Genomic DNA, 22,105 nt, shown 5'->3' on the forward strand with positions numbered 1-22,105 from the left:
TTTCCTTAGAGTCTCTTTTGTGGTTACACTCAGGAGGACGCCAGGCACTTGACAGTGACTACAGTTGAAACTTCGGGAAGGCCTTCTTCAGCCACCTCCTTGAAAAAATCCATGTAAGACCAAGTAGTTGGTGACTCTCATTGATTGGCTGGGTCCTGCACTGGTCTCCTGTCCAGAACATCTACAGATGCCCCCTCACTTGACTTTGGCCTCCTCATGCTAAGAGTCAAGATGCCGAGAGAGAGCTAGGCATACATTGTATTTCCTTCAGTTTCCAGCCTCAGAAGTCATATCCTGCCACTTCCTGCCATGTGATTATGCACGTTGGAGATGCCTCCCCAGGGTCAGAGCAGTATTCAAAGTAAGAAAATTATACTGTTTCTGGTTCTAAGCCTGGGCGGGTATCTTAAGGACATACCCCACTGAAGCCCTCAGTTCAGGGGCTTCCAAGAAGCAGCTGTAGTATGGTACAGTAGAGATTCACCTCAGAATTTTCCTGATATCTGATAAACAAGAAAATAGCTTGGGTTGAATGAGATCCTGGGCCATAAGTAAAGAGAAGAATGACTTAGGAGGACACCCAACATCAGCCTCTGGGCTCCATCCACATGCAAACTTGCACACACATGTGTATGTGCACCCCCCCACACACACACACACATTTAAAAGGAAAGAACCAGAACCAGAACCAGTTAAATGTAGGCCTTTGGAACACAAGTGGGTATCTGTGTTTTGCAGGCAGCCGTGGTGACTGCATGTAGAGCTAGCCTGATGCTAAGCAGGCTCTCTCCCACTAAGTCCATAACCCACTGCCCAGCACAAACCTTCCCATTGAATTTACCACAGTGTTTGCCTTCGCTGAATGTCTATCAGGTTATCTTCAGCTACACCATCACCTACAAAGCCAAGACAGGTCAAGCATGGCTTCATCTCCAGCACCAGCTACTGTTGTCAAAAAAACCCACAAAGTGCTCACCTGCAATTAGCAAGGAAAACACAACAAAATCACCCAACACCCAACAATCTCAAGTTTTCAAGTGGAACGTAGAACTTCTGGGGGGTTGTTGGCAAAGCCAGCTACCTACCACTTAAACCAAAATTGTGACTTATTCAAACTGTGTAAGCTCTGTTGGTTAAAAGAATGAGGAGAGGAGACAGAAGCAAATCCAGAGCAAAGGCTGAGCACAGCAGCAGCTTTTCAATTGGGAAAAACTGAAGTTCTGTGGCTCTAGGAATTTAGGAGCCTGGCCATCTTTTGGCATCCATCTAGGCACTTACTATAAGGTAGTGATGTGGGGAAGTGAGGAGTCGATAATCACACATGTGCACACGTGTCTGAGTTCATGCCCTGCCAGGAGATATCTGGAAGTCCAGTGCCATGATGGGGTTTCTTCTTATTCTTTGACCAAAAGAGAAGTAGCATAGAGTGATATTGATCCATCATTTCGTGAGGTCCTGAAAAAAAAATGATAGACCCCAGCCAGTACCACAGTGGCCCCTCCTCTCTACACCCTGTCCTGGCAGAGAATGTTCAGAAGGCGTGAGTGCATGCATCCGTTCACTCAAAGCTGCTCCTCCTGGTGGAGCAGAACCTAGCCAGTTCTGCAGCTAGAGGCGGGGCTGCTCTCCCAGAGCTGTTATTATGTCTCCAGTTTAGGAGAGCAGGGCACAGGAAGCAGTTGGAGCCAGAGTGGGAGAGAGGGTGATAGACAGCTTTACTTGCCATATTCTGAGAGCCTACTATGTGCTGAGTCCTTCCTGAGGCACGAAGATCAGTGCCTGTAACTCCCAGATGAGGTAGGCAGGGAGTTCTCATTTCACAGCTGAACTGGTGCCAGAGGCAGGCCTTGAAATCTGTGACCCCTGACCTACATCTCCTACACTCCAGAGCCCCGCCTTTGGCCCCACCTCTCTTCTAGGCTGAGCTCCCCCAGAATCATTTGCATTTTAATGGATGCTTCTGCCTTTCCAGGAGCCCAGCCAGTTTGCCAGGTTGGCTGTGGTTCCCCCCTGAAATTCCTGGTCACAGGGGTGTGGTGAGTTCCACCCCATGATTAAGGAACCAGGGCAAATGGCATCTTGCCAGATCCAACTGTCAAGAGCTGTGCTGAGTGTTTCAACACCTTTCCAAACTCGGCTTTCTCTGTTGCTCTTATAAGGAAGGCCGCATCCCTGGAAAAGGCTCCTTGGATACTCCATGCACCTCTGGCACCTTCCTCTATGCCACCCTTCCCTGCCACCTCTCTCCCCTAAACAAGTTTTAAACTACAGAGCTCTCATCATGGAGGAAAGTGCCACTGAGGCTCCTTCAACCTCCTGAATTTCCCGTCATGCCTCTCTGGGGGATTCTGTATATGCAGTGAAAGATTCCTCCTCCACCAGAATCCTATCTTCTACCTTCACTTTCCACAAGCAGAAGCAAGGAAGCCAGTCTCACTTCAGTGAGAATCCTCTCCCATGCCCCACACCCCACTCTTTCTTTCAGTGAATTAAAGTGTGTAATTTATATGTTTATACTTCACATTATCTGGTAAACTGTGAGGAGAATGATTTTTTTTAGTATCTTTCTCAGTTTTGGCACTGACAGATTTTTGGTAGGGGAGTGGGTAAGGGGCAAGTACTTGAGAACACAGATGACCACAGGATGTGGCTATGACTTTGGGAATCTGCCTGCTGGTGTGGCACACCCATGGGACAACTGCAGAGCAGGGCAGAGTCAGCCCAGATGCTAAGCCCAGGGACCCAGGTTATAAATTCAAGGGTAATCAGAATAGCCCAGGGACCTTTAATCTGGGGAGATGAACAAGCACAGAAACATACAAATGTCATGATATGGCCAGGGCATTACTCTGTGTAGAGTCTTGACTAGCATGCATAGGACCCTGCGTTCAATCTTCACTACCACAGATTTAGAAAGAAAGAAAGAAAGAAAGAAAGAAAGAAAGAAAGAAAGAAAGAAAGAAAGAAAGAAAGAAAGGAGGGAGGGAGGGAGGGAGATGGAAGGAAGGAAGGAGGGAAGGAAGGAAGGAGGGAAGGAAGGAAGGAAGGAAGGAAGGAAGGAAGGAAGGAGGGAAGGAAGGAAGAAAGGAGGTAGCAGCAACATGTAAGTTATCCACACTCAGTAAGTAACCTCATACCCATGGGTGAGGGGTATCTCTGTAATGACATTCATCATTTTGTACAATGAATATAGGCTAATCCATTGCTTAACAGAACCTAGTCATATACAAACAGTCCACAAAAGAACAAATGAAAATGGTAACATGTAAACATCGTGGCTTCATGTGAAGTAAAATGTCAGTACAAACAGGCAGTGCTCTTTCCCATGGAGACTGAGAGAACACGGCATTGCTCAGGAGCTGAGGAAGGGATGTGGTCACACTGGGCACAAGAATGGAATATGAGTTGTGTGTCTTGCAGGAAAGTCACTGAACAATATATTGTCACATGCGATGAGTGTAGTGTCTGACTCGGGTCCAGGAGTTTAGCTTCTCTAGAGGAAGAACTGAAAAATCTTAATGTTTCTCAAGTAATTCCCACCATTCATTACAATACAATGAAACTTTGGGAAAGACCTTAACTGTCTTATCAGGAAAGTTGAGCTGCAGTGTGTTCATGGAATGGATCTCGTGCAGTTGTTACAGTGGCAAACTATGGCTTAGCATCAACTCCAGCTCACACTCTGGTTTATTAATAAAGCTTTATTGGCAGTCACCCAGCCACTCATTCATTTATCTACAAGGTGACATATAACTGTTCTTTTCTTACAATGACAGGGCTAAGTAGTTGCAATAGACGGCAGATGACTGGTGGCCTGAAGTATTTATTATCTTTTTATTTAATTTTTATTACTTCTTTTGTTTTTTGAGATTATAAAATAGTCAAATCATTTCCCCTTCTCCAAACTCTGCCATGGTCCCTTTCCCTTGGTTTCTTTTGAATTCATGATCTCTTTTTTCATTAATTATTGTTATACATATGAAGGGCTCAGTACATAAATACAGTCCACTCAGTCGGTAGAACGTTGCATGTATGTACGTTTTCAGCACTGACCACTTAGCACTGGATACTGCATCACTGTGCTCTTCCCTGGGGAAGCCTGTGCTGTCAGCTGTGAGCGTTCTTTAGTTGCCTATAGCTCTTTGCGCAGGATGGAGATCTTGTGGTCTTTCTCTGTCCACGTGAGCATGCATGTTTGTTGTTGTCCTTGTTCAGTCCATGTTTAGGGAGTCATGCTGGTAAGACTTTATGGGAGCAACTTCAGACATGACTAGAAGACACAGTCGTAGCAAACTCCCTGATCCTCTGCCTCCCGAAGGTTTTCCACCCTATTCCCAGTTACCCTCGATGCACAACTGTGAACGTGTCCACTGAGGCCAGGCTCCATGACTCTGGGTTTTGATTGGCTGCATATTTCTATAAAGGTCCCCATCTGTTGCAGAGAGAGGTTTCTCGATAAATGTTAAGAACAATCCTTATGCGTGGGTATAAGGTCGAATTTTAGACTGCAGTTAGGGATTATAGTGGTTTAGTGAGGTGATGGCCGCAGGATCTTCTTCAGGATCTATGACGTCACTAGCCCTGGGTAGAACAGAAGTTTGTTTGCTTCTATTATAAAGCTACATTCATTGAGATGAAAGGGGTCTGCGATGTGGAGTAGGAAAACTCAGGGTCTTACTTCATATGTGTGGTGTCATCCTTGACACATGAAGTCATGTGGGTGTAAGACAATATCCTAAAACAATATCAGGTTTTTAGGCATTTTTAAAATTGATTTTGAATTTCTAAAAAGGTAATAAAATTCTGTTTTTGAGTTAAAAAGTTAACTTAAGAACTGTCTGCATGAAAATGGATGAGTCACATGGTGAGTTTTTGAATAGGCAGAAGCTGAGCTTGAATTTATACCAGAAGAAGCAATGCAGAGCAGATAGACAAGAGGAACCCTCAAGGTCTTGCAAGTGATGCCTCTTTAGCTTGTCTTGAGTCTTAAAGTAGCAAACTTTAAATCCACCAAATACTGGTTGTGGTGGTTTAAATATGGTTGGCCCAGGGAGTGGAACTACTAGGAGGTATGACCTTGTTGGAGTAGGTGTGGCCTTATTAGAGGAAGTGTGTCACTGTCATCCACCCTGACAGTGCTCACAGCTTCCTGGAAACAGTCTGCTCCTGGCTTCCTTTGGATAAAGATGTAAAACTCTCAGCTCCTCCAGCACCATGCCTTCCTAGACCCTGCTGTGCTTCCTGCCATTATGATAATAATGGACTGAATCTCTGAACCTGTAAGCCAGTCCTAATTAAATGTTGTCCGTATTAGAGTTGCCTTGGTCATGGTGTCTGTTCACAGCAATGAAAACCCTAACCAAGACACTGGTAGAGCAACCCAAACAAGCTATTCATAAATCCCTGATGGCCTTATCATTTGTAATTTTAGAGAACAATGTTGCAATTTTTGGTACTTTCCAGAATGCTCCTTGGACTTCTCCACCTTTAATGTACACTTGGAAAGAAGTATCTCTCTTCTATAAATATATACTTCCAAGATCTTCTATTTGGGAGAGACTAGATACTTCGAGGCTTTTGAACAGTATAAGATGATTTTGGTTATACATGGATTTGACTGTCGTCTTGGTCACTGTTCTATTGCTATGAAGAGATACCATGACCAAGGCAACTACTATAAAAGGAAGCGTTTAAATTGGAACTTGCTTAAAGTTCCAGAGATTAGTCGTTTTTCATCATGGTGGGGAGCATGGAGGCATATAGGCAGACATGGTGTTGGAGGAGCTGAGAATTCTACATCCTAATCTACAGACAGAGAAACATTAGGCCTGGCATGGGCTCTTAAAAATCTTCAAAGCCCACCTCTAGTGATACACTTCCTCCAACAAAGCCATATTTACTCCAGCAGGCCACACCTTTTAATCCTTCTTAAATAGTGCCACTCCCTGTAGATTAAGCATTCAAACATATGAGGCTACTGGGTTCATTCCTATTCCAGCCAACACAAACATAGAGCTTGCCAAGAACTGTATTTAACATGGAGACAGTTATCTCTCCAAGACAATAGGCAATGCTGAAAAGGATGTGAATGGTAGAAATGGGAGGAGGGTAGATCCATAGCAGCCACTCCAGAGAACAATACTTACTCTCTTGCAAAGTTAACCCTGAACTTGCCATATGCCACACAGTTCTACTTGCCTACTTACCCTTCAGTAATAACAACTTCTGTTCACACACAAGGATGTATGTGAGTATATGTAGTGATTCTATTCCTAGTTGTCAAACACAGAAAGCAACTCCAGTGCCCCTTAGTAGATGACAGATAAAGCATGATCAGTCCATATAGTGGGACACCACTGAGTGACAAGGAAATGCTACTGATTCCCCCTGGAGACTTGGTTGAGTCATAAAAGCAGTAGGAAAGTAAAAGACAACAGCTTCAAGAACACTCTGGGAAAAGGTATCAGTGAGGGGTGAGGAGGAGAGAAGTGGTTGTACCAGCTAAAGGTGGAGAGAGGATGGGTATAGAGGGGAATACATCAGGGTGTCTCTAGGCACAGGGGTCTGTTCTGTATCCAGTAATCTTTTAACTTGTACTGCTGGCACCCACAGGGCCACATGGCACTCTGGGGTATCTTTATCTCAGCGGATCCATGCTGTCTCCAAGTACTCTCAGACCCAGGCAGTGCGCAAGCCATTCCAGTGTGGCACCTTGCCACACTGGTCACTAGAATTAGTCCGGCACTGGAGTGTCATATGGAACTAACCATAATTTATTTCTGGTTAGTATCTCTCCCAGCGGCTCTCTACTAGCTGTGAACTCTCTGGTTCCAGCTACTCAGTAAAATCAGGGCTCAAGAAGTTCAGCATGGGGCTGGCCTATTGCAGCTCCCTACCATGGACTCTGCCTGCCCTCTCAACAACCACCCCCTGGTAGTTAAGATATAAACTCCCAACTACCCAGTGAAATCATAACTCAATAAGCTGTAATCTATCAATCAGATTTATGTGTTAAATTCTCAAACCACAATACATCCATACAATGAACTCACAACCAATTGATAAAGATATAAACCGCCCACTTAGATAAGATAAATTTACCTATAGAAATCCATCCCTTAACAAATATACATAACTACCCATGACCATTTAAGACCACCTGGATCTGGGTCATCCTTCTCTGTCTCCATCTTGATTCTCCCACTTTTTCCTTCTCTCTCGCCTTACAAAACCTTTGTCCCTGCCTTACTTTTTTACTATCCAATCATGGCCTTGACCTAACTTGTGCCAGCCCACACCTGCATATAGACAGCAACCTACAGGGGTGGGGAGCAGAGATGTGTTTGTACGAGGGCTAACAGTGGAGAGAGGATGGCTATAAAGGGACATCAGGGCGTTCCTAGGCACAGTGGTCTGCTCTGTATCCTACAGCTCACTGAACTTTATGCCAAACTCCAGCAAATTTGACTGTCTGTTCATGTGATAATTAAATTAAACAATGTACTGAGGAAAAGAAGGAAGACAAAGCACTAAAATACAGTTTCATTTAAGGGGCTGGTACTGTGGACAGTTTTTTCCTCTTTCTTGTTTTCTCAATTTAAATGAACAAATTATTTTTATGAGTAAATAGATGCTTATAAGCCAGCCTTTCTAGGGACTCTAAAATCACAGCTCTATGAGGCTTGCTGAAAGGACACTTAGTCTTTTGTCCTGGAGTGAGAGCTGAAGGTGCTATGTGTCTTGATACACAGGAGGCAGTTAAAATTGTGTTCAGGAGTCTGTGCACACAGTGGACAAGGAGGGCAGTTCACTTTAGAATATGGGACCAATCGTGAAATGTGTGTCTGGGGAGGAAGGCTGAGCCTTGTGTATGCTAAGTACCTGCTGTCAGGGACACATCCAGTCCTCTCAAGCCATGGTTGACATCATCAAGGGAGTGAAGCCATGTCATAAGCTCACACATAAGAAAGTGTTGTCTCACTTGCTTCCATGGCTTGTCTCTTCCTGGAAGCTAAAGAGGGATGGATCATGGAAGCTTTCTGTTTGCAAAGAGGGAGCCTAGGAACAGGGGCTGTCAAGCAAGCAATGGCATGGACCATCCATTTTTTTATTTTTATTTTTATTTTTTTGTCTCAGGAGACGGCTATACTTTTTGATTGTTTGCAAAATACGTTATAAATGGTAACATTGCCTTTTCTTTCCTACAGACATCTTTTGATATTAAGTACTGATTACTTTGAGGAGGGAAAAATGTGTTTTCTCATTGTGATTCACCAGCACTTTGACCAAAGTGTTTTCTCACCTGTTTCCCACAGGATTCTGTACTGCACCCTGATCCTGCCTTTGCACTATCTCGAGCCCTTCTTCTCCTACATCTTCCTCAACCTCCAGCTCATGATCCTTCAGGGCCTTCACATTTACTGGGGTTACTTAATCCTGAAGATGCTCAACAGATGCATATTCACACAGGTAAGGCTCCCCAGGTCAGACGCATTCCTATGTTGTAGTCTCAATTGTCAAAATAAAAGCGAAGTCTGGACAGCAGAGCATGGCATTCACTTACATTGTCTTACCAGCACATTTTTCCCCTTATTAATTGATAGGAACAGAGGCTAGGACCTTAGGCTTGTTTATTAATTAACAGGAAACAAAGGCTATGTCCTTAGGCTTGTCATGCTCTACACCTAGGCTATCTTACTGGTACATTCGAAATGAAGGCCAGTGAGTATAAAACTGAATGGTTTTAGCCAGTATCATTTATTTTTCTTGGTTTGATTGGTTTTGTTTGAGGTTCTGGGGATCAAACCCAGGGCCTTACACATACTAGGATGGTATTCCACCAGTGAACTGTTGTTTGATTTTCATGATAAAGACATTTTTCTGCAGTATAGGTTTCTCACTAGGCCTCAAGGAATAGCTCAGTGGCAGAGTGGGAAGAAGAAGAAGAAGAAGAAGAAGAAGAAGAAGAAGAAGAAGAAGAAGAAGAAGAAGAAGAAGAAGAAGAAGAAGAAGAAGAAGAAGAGGAGGAGGAGAAGGAGGAAGAGGAGGAGGAGGAGGAGGAGGAGGAGGAGGAAGAGGAGGAAGAGGAGGAGGAGGAGGAGGAGGGAGGGAGGAAAGAAGGAAGGAAGGAAGGAAGGAAGGAAGGAAGGAAGGAAGGAAGGAAGGAAGGACTTTATTAGATGGTATGACAATTGGGAAAAATTTTTTACTCTCAAAACTTGGCTACTACTTTGATAATCCCTTGATTTAGAATTTATTTGAGATATGTGTGTATGTGTATTATATATATGTGTGTGTATATGCAGCTGCACATGCATGTATAGGAGCCAGAGATCAATGTCAGGTGTCTTCCACAATCATTCTCCAACTTTTTCATTTGAGACAGAGTCTCTCACTGACTGACAGACCCTGAGCTCATTGGTTTGGCCATTCTGCTCTGCCTTTTTGATGCTGAGATTGCAGATGTGTGCCACTGCTGTGTGCAGCTTTCAGGTGGGTGCTAGGGATCTGGCCTCAAGTTCTCATGCAAGCACTCATGCTGAGCCATCTCCCCCACCCCAAAGAAGCTTTTAAATGATGAGTGAGTGACACTTCAGAGCGTTTTGTTTCTTTGCTGAACTTCCAGTTTGTATGTAATACTTTTTCCATGAGCTTGCTTCTGCTTTTGGAATATTGCCCATCATTTGGCTGTAGTTTGTTTCTGAAAAAAAATTGCTAAATACAGCCACACATTGTTCAACTACAGATGATGTTCATAGATGCATTGCTGGATGATTAAGTCACTATGTGAACTCATACAGACCTAGCTGGTCCTGACTCTTCCATACTTAAGCTATACGGTATAGCATCCTGCTCCTAGGGTCAGGAGGAACATAATAACATCATGAGGATGATTGAAACACACGATAGAATGATGAGGAACTCTAAACATTGAGATGTACAAAACTGAGCTAGAGCAATATAGCAGTGCCTTTAAAATATGCTCCTTTATAAATATGTATAGGGTTTCACTGTCTGTTAATTATGGGAACTATACAGTAAATTCATGAGCAAATAATAATCATTAATCATCAAGTTCTATATATTATGCATTATTATCTCTGCTGTAATTTTATGCATCCAGCAGTACCGCAGGTTTGCTTACACCATCATCACCCCACATATGCAAGTAACACGTTATGCTTCAGTGTCAGGACAGTGCTGCCCTTCTGGACAGTGGGATCTTGTCACCATCATTGTGCTCTTATAGGACTAGCAGTACACATGTGATTTCAAGACCAAAAGATGGTTATGTAATACATGACTATAATACAAATTCCTAATACCTTTTAGATACTTGACAGAATATGTTTTTTCATTTTGTATTTGCTGTGGAGTTTTAATTTCAGAAGTAGTAAGGGCAGGACTTGAGAAATGCACAAGATGCAGTCACTGACTTAGGGAATTGATCTACTCACTCACTACAATTATAGTGTATGAAGTGGAGTATGTTAAACAACGGGCCTTGTTATGGAGGTAGAAGTCACTGGCTCTGAAGACCAGCATGGAGTCTCCTGCTGATGGGATTTGACTTGGAAACAAATAAAGTCAGACTAGTCTTGTGTTCCTAAATGAACTTTGTTAAGCATCTTCCAAGGTGACAGAGCTGGTCCACTCTGGGGCGCCACCACCTGTGTGTAACAGCCTTGTCTCACCAGTGAGGAGTTTTGAGTGTAACAAGTAGCTGCTTCATCAAATCTGATTTATTTATTTTCTACTGTAGTAAGTTTATATGAAAGAACTCTGGAGAGGGAACAAATGAAACAGGCATTCCTGTCACTGGTCTTTGAGTTCCCAGCCATCTCTGAGCCTCTAGATCTAGAGATCTGAGCTTAGGGATTAATCTTTATCTTATCTGGATTAATAATTTTAAACCAAACCCTGAGATAATTTTGTTTTCCTTAAATTTCTGGCATAGGTTTTGATTGGGACATTTTTTTCTCTGGAGATAGGGTCTTACTAGGTAGTCCTGGCTAGCCTAAAACTTACCGTGTAAGCCACACTGACTTATAGAAATTCTCCTGCCTCTCCCTCCCCAGGATTAAAGGTGTGAAACACCTCTGGCTGCCTGTTTGGTTTTTTTTTTTTTTAATTGACTTTCCCTTAAAGTTGGGAGTACCAAGAAATTGACTTCCACTAAATGTTCTAGATCAACATTATAGCTTATGGTAATTCTAAATTTTTTCCTGAGAAAACATTACCTCTGCACAAAAAAAGTTGAAGAAAAGAGATGTGGTTCCAAGCTTGACAGTTAAACAACTGATGCTTGTAGAGGTTAGCATAAAGACATGGCCTTCAGATAACTCTGTAGTCCCATCTGGTCAGGCCTTCCTGAACCTCCTGTCCTTGTACAGAAACTGTCCTCATATTAACTGGTAACATAATTCTAGGTCTGATAGGAAGCCATTGACCACACTTGGAGGTCAATGAACACCCTTGTTTGGTTTCACTGTGATTTTCACATTTCTGATGTCTAACAGATCATGCTAGGCCCAGTTAGAAATGCAGCAGTCTGGCAGACACTGAATAAGAATCCCTGATTTCTCGTGCCGTCCTTGGGAAAAGCTGTTTCCAATTGCAATCTGACAGGATCATCGCTCCGCAGCCCTAATTCTTGCCATGCGAATGACTTCAGCTGGCTTGCACATGCAATCTCTTTTCTGCTGCAGTGGCAAAACTGGCTGTGAATCCAGAAAACTCCTCCAAAGCCGTTAAGCCTCCCTTTAAAGAATGGCATTTGAAGGCAGAGTTGCATTGCAAAGGGAGAGAAGGGAGCTGGAAGTCTTAGAGGACCAAGGAAACCTACTGCCAACTCTGCTTCAAAAGCTTTTAGCATTTCACGCAACTTAAGTTGTTATGAAGCTGACTAATTTTTGGATACTTTAAAAATGGAATTACAGAAGTTTATAGACCTCCAAAAATATCTTTCAAGTCTTACAGTGGAGATTAAGAATTTGTCTCTTCAATTCCTTTACATGCAGCAGGCTCTCAGAAAATATGAGAATATGTAGAGCTAGGTAATTTTTGAGAAACAAACCACACTTTTTTAGGTGCTGTTATATGACAAAACACTTCCTGGGGAGATGCAACACACATTTCTACCCACCCCAGACAGAGAACTCAAGACAAAGTATGGATACCACTAAAGTCCAATTTAATGAACCAATGAGTTTTATTGGGGATACTTAACAGGAATATGGGTAAAGGGTTACTTACAGGAGCAGAAATGGTTCACAGATAGCAGTGCCACCAAATCCTACACCAGCGGGGTGGCAGCTCACCAAAGCTAAACTTGGAGCACACTGCACAGCCTGCAGGCAGCTCAACAGTTTGGTGAGTGTCCTTTTAAGGTGATTCAGTTGACCTAAAACTCATCCAGGCTTCTAGGTATCCAGGCTGGTCTAGTCTTACATTCTTATTCCCAGTTTGGCTTATCTGGGTCTGAAAAGGACTCTAAGCTTTTATTGCTTACTCTGGCAGGGAGGGACCCAGTGAATCTGGTCTGTTTCAGGGATTTCCTGGATGTATTTTAAGTTGTTTACCTTCCTGTTTAAGGAGCTTCCCTGCAGGATGGAATGTTTCAATCCCAGAGGAAAATAATTCACAGCAACTAGAAAATTACAAAATTATGATTTAATAATGTTTGGACCCCATGTATTTGTATACAGGCTGAAAAGAAGGCTAAAATTTAAATAGCAATTTAAAGTCACTTCTTTTCAAATCAGAGTCCTTGCATGTATATACCAATTGAGAACTGTCCACTACTTGCTTTTGTTCTTTAATAACTTAAAGTAAGAATAGCACTACAGTTCTGGGGGCAGAGGATCAGCCTGTGCTTGCCTTGCAAAGAGGAGGACCTGGATTTAATACTGGAACCCATGAGAAGTCAGGCATGATGATACGTCTTATGAACTCAGTACTTGAGAGGCAGAGACAGAAGAGTCCCTTTGGTTTGCTGACCAGCCAGTTCATCCCAGTTGATGAGCTTTTAGTAAGTGAGGAACATGGACAAGGAGGTGGATGATATTCCTGAGGATGGTGCCCAATGTTGCTTACCAACATCCACACATAAACGCATGTACCCATACACCTTCATACATGTGCACCAATACACATATGAATATTAACACATGCATGAATAAAAAAGAATATAGCTACAATTTAAAGTTATATACATAGGTCAGGCTTAGCAGACATCCTGTTGCTTAGAAATAGACTTGACCCTGAAATTTGATTCTTATAAAATGGGCAGTTTTCGGATGAGCTACTAACCCACACACATCACATGAGGAAACATGACATGCTGACACTCATCTTGTCTTCTCCATGCAAACATGAGAAGGGCTTTTAGAGGAAATTGGAAACAACATAGCATACTTTTATTTAAGAGAATTTGATCATCCTTAAGCTCTTATTCCTTCTCTCTCAATGTGACTGTGGGTCCTGGCCAACTCGAGCATGTCTCTGTGACAACAGCCAAGACATTCGGGAGGAGCCACAGAACATAGCCACACCACAGCCCAGTGGGAGAGCAGCCTATGGCAACCTTGGCAACCTGAGACCAGCAGCCAGCTATGTTCATAGAGTGGCACTTTGCAGGCCCTGCACTGAGTTGATGAAGAATACAGCAGGTTAGAAATCATGAGGAAATTGATTCCAGATTAGCCAGAATTTACACAGAGATTTCATGACAAAGCCAATGCTGGAACTGAGGTCCCCCACTGTGTAAAACTTCACCCTTTGTTTTAGACGTCATTTGAATTAGGTGTAGAAAATTAATAACAAGAAAAGTAAGTGAAAATACTTGTCTGCAGTCAAAAATAGCAAGTACGTGAACATACCAAGTACTGAAAATAGGAGATTAAAAGGCAGCGCAGGGCTGAGGATGTGACTCAGTTGACAAAGTTCTTGCTGTGCAATAGTGAGGGTCAGAGTTCAAACCCCCAAATCCATAACAGAATGTCTGTCACCACACACCTGTAACCCCAGTACTAAGAAAGTAGGCGTGGAAAGTTCCCTGGGAGTCACTGGCCACTGAATTGGACCCTAGCTCAGGAAACAGGCAGATAATTCCTGTGAAACAATATCCAAGATTGTTTTCTGGGAAGTGCATGCATTCACATGCACATCCTGGAACATACATACACACACAGACACAGTCCTACCTCCTGACACCCCTACCCACACACACACCTCTACACACGTGCATGGATATGCAACTCCTCTAAACCCAAAATAATAAAAATAAAGTTAATTCAGCACACATATTTTAATTTACTTTTGAACTCATTAAAAACCTAAGAAATGCTTTCTTCATTACTTTTATTCCAAGTCCCTTCCGTTTACAGCAATCAAGTAGCTAAGAACACAGGCTCTGGAGAATTTGTCTCCAGCTCTTCCATTTCCTGGCTGAGTGGTCATGGGCCTGTTCCCCATATCCATTGCTTCAGTTTCCTTATTTGTACACTGGAGCTGGTGACACTAGGAGCTGGTGACACTGGTTGGGACATAGCGAGGCACAGGATGGCCTTGCTGCCATCACCACTGGCACAAGCTTTTCAGGGACATCCTTCCTACCAACTCACTGATGGCTGCAGGGCCAGCCGCCTGGCAGCTGACCCCCAGTCAGGCCACTCATTATCTCCTACAGACAGCGCAGCAGCTGGTGTGGATGTCAGGGCCCTTGGCTTTGACCAAGGCTCTAATGGCAGCTTCCTAAGCTGTCTTCTCCCAGGTGACTGTCACGACCCACATTCCATGGTCCCTGCTGACATATTCTTTCAATGTCACCACATTACAGAATATAAAATCCGTAACATCCAAGAGGCCTGCTTTCAATTCACCAAGGTTTTAGTACTAACAGATATTAAAATGCCCTTTGTTGAACAAAATTTTATAAAAATAACTCAAAGATGAATGATTGAAATAAAATAGCCAGAAACACTCTTAATCTCTATACCCATCTTCCTGAGTGTATGCTCAGGTCAGCTATTCCGACCATCTAGTCAAGAAACAACAGTGAATTCATAAATAGCTGTGCTAAATTGCTTAGCTTAAAGAATTTCAAACTTAGATATACTTCTAAATTTGTATGTGTATTTATTTCCACAACAAAATAGAATCCCCTCGGGACAGCTGGTTCTTCTGAAGGCTTTGTGCACCATAATGGGCGCCTACTCCCATTCACAGAAGTTGGTAAACGCTGTCTCCAAGTCTCATGGTCACTTAATAAAACTACTGTGGCCCTCCTACTGTCCTAGAAGACAGCGAGGTGGGGTGAGGAAGTTCCATGGCAGCCCAGGTCACACAGCAGTAAGAAAGACATTGGGAGCCTCTTCACAGCACTCAGCCCCTGGCCGTGCTGGCACTTTGCTCTTGGCCTATAGTAGAGCCAACATACAGTAGGGCACTAAGATAAGTTTCAGGGAAAGAGGCCACCACTTATCCCTATTTGAGATGGAAACAGGGCTGATTGGAAGGGCTTATCTACTAACAAAGAAACAGAGGAACCATGGTCAAGCACATGAGGACTGGAACACAGTGACCTGCTGGGTCCCTTTTGTCTGCCTCAGACAACACTACCTCAGCACTCTCTGGCACTGACTTCTTCCTATAGTCTTGTAACTTGGTATGTAAATTAGCTGTCTGGAAATGCTGCCCCCTTTGCTTGTTTCTAAGACTTCACTTTCTGTTGGGACAACGAGTGTGTAGTGTTGTATTAGTTTTTAATCTCCCCCGCAGCAGTGGCAGTGGGGGCAGCGCGTGTGCGCTCCTTGGTACCTGCCCCAATGTTCTGAATTCCCAAATGAAAGACACACACATGCACATGCACACACACACACACTCACTCACATATACAGCCTTCTATTTTAATATGCCTTAAATAGCTCAGTGGCTGGGCCGCCCCAAACCTCCACATTGCTAACACCTCCCCTCTAGTAATCCTGAGTTATGACTTAGTAAAATCTATCTTCCATCTGTGCTACCTGAGACCCAGTGGTGGGGCCTGGGGCTGCTCCTCCCCAGCTCTCACATGGCTGGTCTGCTCTCTCTTCTGCAGCTCCCAAGCCTGCATCTTATGCCTTTCCTGGCATGGCAATTCTAAATCCTTCTTCCTCGGTCCCCTTGTCCACGAATCCTCCAGTCCCACCTCTGTCTCTCTGCCCAGCCATTGGCCACTGGCAACTTTATTTTCCAAACAGGACCAACTGGGGCTATGGAACCTCAGCCTCTTACACACAGATTCTCATGTGGAATGCAAATAACATAATGCAAGCGTTAAACGGAATCCACGACAGTGCTGTCCATGTGCAGCTGCAGCAGCATGTCCCCATTGCTGACACCACCACGTGTCCCTGCAGTTCTTAATTCCAGGCAAACAACTTCTGGTTCACATTATCTGGTTCACATTTTTGGGGGCAAGGGTACTAGGACGGCCCTTTGCCTCTTCAGTCCATTCTGCTTCCTGGGAAGGCATTAGAGACAGCAGCTGGATGCCAGAGCTGGCTGGGGATGGACGGGCTCTCCAAGGAGCCTTCAGCTTCTGAGTGTCCATGTAGCATCTACAAGCCTCTATCCCCCAAATGCCTGCAGATTAACAAGTCACTGGGTGACTTGCTGCGCTTGCTTTATTGGGTATTAGCTTCTTTTGCATACTCCTGCCTATTGTGATCTCTGACGCTGGTTTTAAAGAGGGAATATTACATCTATTTATTTCATGTGTGGATTTGCATACTTGTGGAGCTCAGAGGACAAATTTCAGGACTCTGTTCTGTCCTCCACATGGTTCCTGGGATTGAACTCGGGTCCTCAGGTTCGGCAGCAGGTGCCTTTATCTGCTGAGCCATCTGATGAGTCCAGTGTTGTCTGTTCTTCAGAGGCACTAGACGAGTGAAATCATCTGCCCAAGAAGATGCCAGCTAGGCAGTTTCCAGCAAGAAAAGCTATCAAAGAAAACACACCTCTGGGTTGTACTGTTCACATCCAGACTTTCTCTCCTGTCTCCCAAATAGGGTCTCTTATGGCCCCCAGATCAGAAATCCCATCTTGGCTCAGATGGGAAGCATGGCAGGATGGGGAGGATCAGGCACAAACACTCAGAGAATCTGTGACATTGCTTGTGCCCATGATTTAAAAATCATTTGACAAAAACACAATGAATTTCCATATACTTCTGAAAGGAGCAGACTGTCACCGTTTTCTTAGCATTAAAACACACACACACACACACACACACACACACACACACACACCACAGAGAGAGAGAGAGAGAGAGAGAGAGAGAGAGAGAGAGAGAGAGAGAGAGAGTCAGTCCATGCAGATGTCTTCTATAGAATTTGACTTTAGACAAAGGGCCAGACACAATTCATGTAATTCATGGCTAGTTAATAAATCTACCCACCCGCTCCAGGAAGTGAATGTTTTATTAAAGGACTCTTGGGCCAAAGAGATTGGTAAGCGCAGGTGTGAGGGAGACTCCATGCTGGTCAACACTGTCCTTGTTAATCTCCAACTATTTTCTGTGGCCACATCCTGTGTCCACCTCCTCAGCCCCACTGAGTAAATCTCAGAGAGAGCTTCAAGTAACACAAAGAAAACATTATTCATGACAACTTAAAGAAGCTGAAAGAACACTTTGCTTTAGTGCCCGAGTGATTTATGAGGCAAGGCTTGATCCTGCCTTCTCTTTTGTGAGCATCAAGGATGCTATCATGGTGCTCTGCTCTCTAAGGAGCTGTGTTCTTACAGCGGCGTTCTCTACTACATAAGAGAGCAGGAGGGCAGCTCACGGCCTCACGATTGTTTCAAACAGCCAGTATGCACTTTTGTTCAGGGACATGAGATTGGCTATCCCCTGTCATTTAGTTGTGTCTGACCCACCTGCCACTGGGGCCCAGCTTCATTAGAGCCATTGACTAGTGTCAGAACTGATGCTATCATGTAACTGCCTAGGTGACGCTTGCATGGTCACCTCCAGTACACCTGGAAAACAAGCGAACAAGTATGAGTTGCCTACTTTGTGAGTGCGAGATGGGGTGAAGGATGTGAAGGAGCTCCAGGCCTTAGAAAAGGCCCCGGGAACTGTGTGTTCAGAGGAAGAGAGGGATAAGGAAGGGGCGAGGCTCCGTGAAACTGTTCAGGAGGCCTGGGGCGGTTTCTTCCGTATACCATTTGGATGGATGTGTGTGTGTGTGTGTGTGTGTGTGTGTGCGCATACATGAGCATTTAGGGTACTCTGTTCTCCCACATCTGTGATGCAATGAGAGTACTGGACTGGGCAGGGAAGAAGTTGCAACCAAAGCCTCAGTCAACCCTATAGAAAGTGCTGTAGCTAAGTGGCCCCTCAGAGGTGTCTCCTTTGCGGATGTCACTGAACATGTGCTGCCTTCTGCGGCAGGAGCATAATTCTGAACAAGATGGCTCTTTGCTGCCTGTGCTAACATTCATCCCTGTGCCTTCCACCATGCTCCTAAAGGGCTTCTGGGCAGCATCACCCTATGATCTGCATCTTCCCTGCTGAATCCGGATACCAACCCCTAGAGAATTTCATGTCTCTATGCCAGGTACCTGAAGAATCAGAGGGCTTGGGGTCCCAGGCACCACCTCTGATGTGAGGCTGGGTGGAGTCTTTACTTTTTAAAATCTCCTTGTTGTTAATAACTATCCTTTCCTTACAGAGTTTAGGTGAGGGCAACATGCTATATGTGAACTGTCTGTTGCAGTCTTTGTGGCCTGGAGCACATGGTGATGGTATAGCCATAGGTCCATGCAGCCCAGTGGTGGTGGTATAGGCATGAGGCCATGCAGCCCGGTTTGCCATTCAGTCTCAATTCCACTTATTCTCCTGTGCTCCCATTTCTCTTAGGTTGTTTCTCCCATGTATGTTCATACGTCATGCATGCAGAGGTACTCCTGGGTGAGGAGACAGGAGACCATGTGAAAGCCTCTGTGCTATTCTCTAGGTGCCGTCCACCTTAGGCTTTGGTTTTGGAGAAAGTCGGTGGACTCTTTATTACTTCTGGGTTGTGGGCTCGGGAGCTGTCCATGCTGGGGAGCTGGAGGATCCATTCCTCCTCTCCATCATTGCCTTCAGCCTGCACTCTGGCCCTGGCTCCCATAGTATCTCCATAGTATTCCAGCTAGTACGTTGTCTGTAATTCGTCCTCTGGCTTCTTACCACTGTTATTTTAAATGATGTATCCTTTCCCTGTAGCTTTGGGATTCTTTTAAAGCTTCTTACATCTATGGATTCATAATTTTTATCAAATTCAGGTTTCGGATATGTTTTCCCTGAAGTGCAGAGGACCAGCCAGTGCTGTGTGTTACTGGGCAGATATTTCACCACAGGCTACATCCCTCGCCCTCGTGGTTTTCTATCATCCCTTCCTCCTCCTGTAACTTCATGTATAGCCTACTTGGCCACGGGTTATTCGACTCTCTTCACTTTTGGGTTTTCCCCTCTTTGTGCTTCATTCTTGATCATTTCTGTGGCAGTTTTCAGTACTTTGGTCCTTTCTTTTACAGCATTTAACTTGTGGTTAGTCTTGACTAATGTAATTTTTTATTACAAATATTCATTTTTATCCCTATAAATTTCATTTTGATCTTTAAAATGACTTCTATATTTCTTTCCATGGTATATGGTTTTCCTCTGCATCCTTGAATAGAACACACACACACACACACACACACACACACACACACACACACTTCAGATTTGTTGTGTTTGAATATTTTGCCTACATATATGTCTATGCATCATGTTTATGTGCCTGGTGCAGGAGGAGGTCAGAGGGCATTAGATCCCTTGAAATTAGAGTTATGTGCAGTTGTGAGCTGTCACATGGGTGCTGAGAATTGAACCCGGGTCCTCTGCAAGCACAACTGCTGTTACCTGTTGAGCCATTTCTCCAGCTCTTACAAGTAATTGTTTTGATACCACTCTTCTTCAAACTCTTTATTTCAAGACCTGTTCCTGTTAAGTGAATTTCTTCCTGGGTATGCACCATATTTCTGAGTTTGCAAATTTTGTGATTTGTCTTTTTACTCAAAACAAGCCATTTAAAATTGTCAAATGCTAGATTTTATTTTTTCTGGATTCTTTTAAATGGAGTTGAATTTTTGTTGTTTTTGAAGGCAACTAGATTGGTAATGATAGCTGTGGTCTTTCCAAGACTTGAATGCTGGTAAGGTGAGTCCAGAATGGCTTTTAGTCTGTGCCCATTAAGTAGAGTCCTTAATGTCCCCTAGATGTGCATGAACCAGGGTCTCATTGGCCCTTTACAGCTCCAGGCAGGGTTTGTTCTGCCAACTCCCATCCGCCCAGCCTGTGCCTAGGGTGGTTTTTCCTCACCACATGCACTCTCTGGGCAGTGTGCTCTCCCCAGGCTGCTCACATCCCTTCTCTCTCCACCGTTCTCCTTATAAAATTCTACCCCCTGGCTGGCCTTGGAACTCCAACTTGGTTCCCTCAGTTCAGTGGCCCTCTGTGTGATGGGTTTGAATGCATTGATAATGAACACAGGATCACCATTAATGTGTCAGTGTTGCATTAAGACTCTTGGTGGCATTTAAATAAGAGTGGCCCAATTAGAATTCTCTGGTTTGCTATTCCTGTATCTTCTGTTGTGTGAGTCTGAATCTGTGACTAGTCTCTCTCTCTCTCTCTCTCTCTCTCTCTCTCTCTCTCTCTCTCTCTCTCTCTCTCTCTCTCTCTCTCTCTGGTGACAGTGAACCCTGGCTGTCCTGGAATTGGCTTTGTAGACTAGGCTGGCCTTGAACTCACAGAGATATGCCTTTGCCTCCTGTGTGCTAGGATTAAAGGCATGTGCCACCATGCCTTGCCACTTTACAGAAAAATTTTAACAGACTTTTAAAGGGGATTAGGTTACTGACTCCAACTGGCCCAGGTAACAACACACTATCAGTCAACATTGAAATGCTGCTTCTGGCATTTATGGCAGATGCTCATTTTATAAGGCCACTATCTGCTGCTTCCTGCAAATGCTTACCACAGCTCACGTACAAACACACATGCGCTTACAATTCTCAGCACCTGTGTGGCAGCCCGCAACTGTGCAGAACTCCAGTTCCAGGGGATCTGACATCCTCTGACCACCAGGCACATGGACATGGTGCACAGACATACATGCAGACAAAACACTCATTCACTGAACCGGGGACGTGAAAGAGTACATAACATTACAGCTATACATTAGCTTCGGTTGTAAAAGTTGATGCCTTGGGAAATCCAAGGCACATAAAGGCTGGTTTTTACATTGTTCTCTTAAAAGAAGTTTAAGCAAACAGGCTGAAGACCCAGTGGGATGACAGTCTTAAGTCTTATGCGCCCTCAAGGTGTATTAGTAACTCAGCTGTGAGGTCCAGAAAAAGCTCCAGTCTCAGTGAATGTAGGAGATATTCTCGTCCGCTTACCTCTGGCTGTGGGCCAGAATCTGGACATAAGAAGACAAAAAGCTGTGGAACTCTGTCTCCTTTTCTCAAGACTCAGCCTGAGCTGCTTTCTACACCAAGTCTAAAACCAATTGTTCGACAATGCCAGTCTAGCTTTTGTAGTTGTTTAAACTGGCAGTACAATCCTCCACTGTCCTGCTCTGGGCAGAAGCAGAAGTCACGGTGCTGTGCCTTCCCAGTAACGATTGCCTGTGTACTGCCTGTGTTGTTTCCTGTGAAGTGTAATGGCTGGGTGGCTCCTTCTTTGTTTCTGACTTTTCCCCCTAAGGGCAAAGCTGCCCAATAAACATAGTTTGTAAGTTACATGTACATTTCATTTTAAGGATGCTTAAAAGTAATAAGAAGGAGAAAGTGGTTAAGTACATAAAGCCCTGTTCAGTAAGTGTGAAGACCATATTTTAGATTCCCAAAACCCATACAAAGGCAAGACAGCCATGGAGACTTCCTGTAACCGCAGCTGTCGGGAGGCAGAAATGGGACTTCTCTGACAAACTGGCAAGCCAGACTAGACAACCCACAAGCTCTGGGCACAAGTTAAAGGCCCTATATGAATAGCAGCTTCAGGTCTCCACATACTCATGAACAAATGCAT

At 44.1% G+C, this 22,105-nt stretch overlaps 1 protein-coding gene across 3 annotated transcripts in view; it reads left to right on the top strand.

Annotated features, from left to right (window-relative positions):
* Cers3 (ceramide synthase 3) overlaps positions 1-22,105 on the top strand; it is a 105,047-nt gene that overhangs the window by 67,528 nt on the left and 15,414 nt on the right. For all 3 annotated transcript variants that reach the window (XM_039087583.2, XM_039087587.2, NM_001127561.1), the window contains 1 exon segment: positions 8,316-8,469. In XM_039087583.2, the coding sequence (XP_038943511.1) occupies positions 8,316-8,469 (154 nt within the window).

Source organism: Rattus norvegicus, chromosome 1 (assembly GCF_036323735.1).
Source record: "Rattus norvegicus strain BN/NHsdMcwi chromosome 1, GRCr8, whole genome shotgun sequence".
In the NCBI taxonomy this organism is placed as follows: domain Eukaryota; kingdom Metazoa; phylum Chordata; class Mammalia; order Rodentia; family Muridae; genus Rattus; species Rattus norvegicus.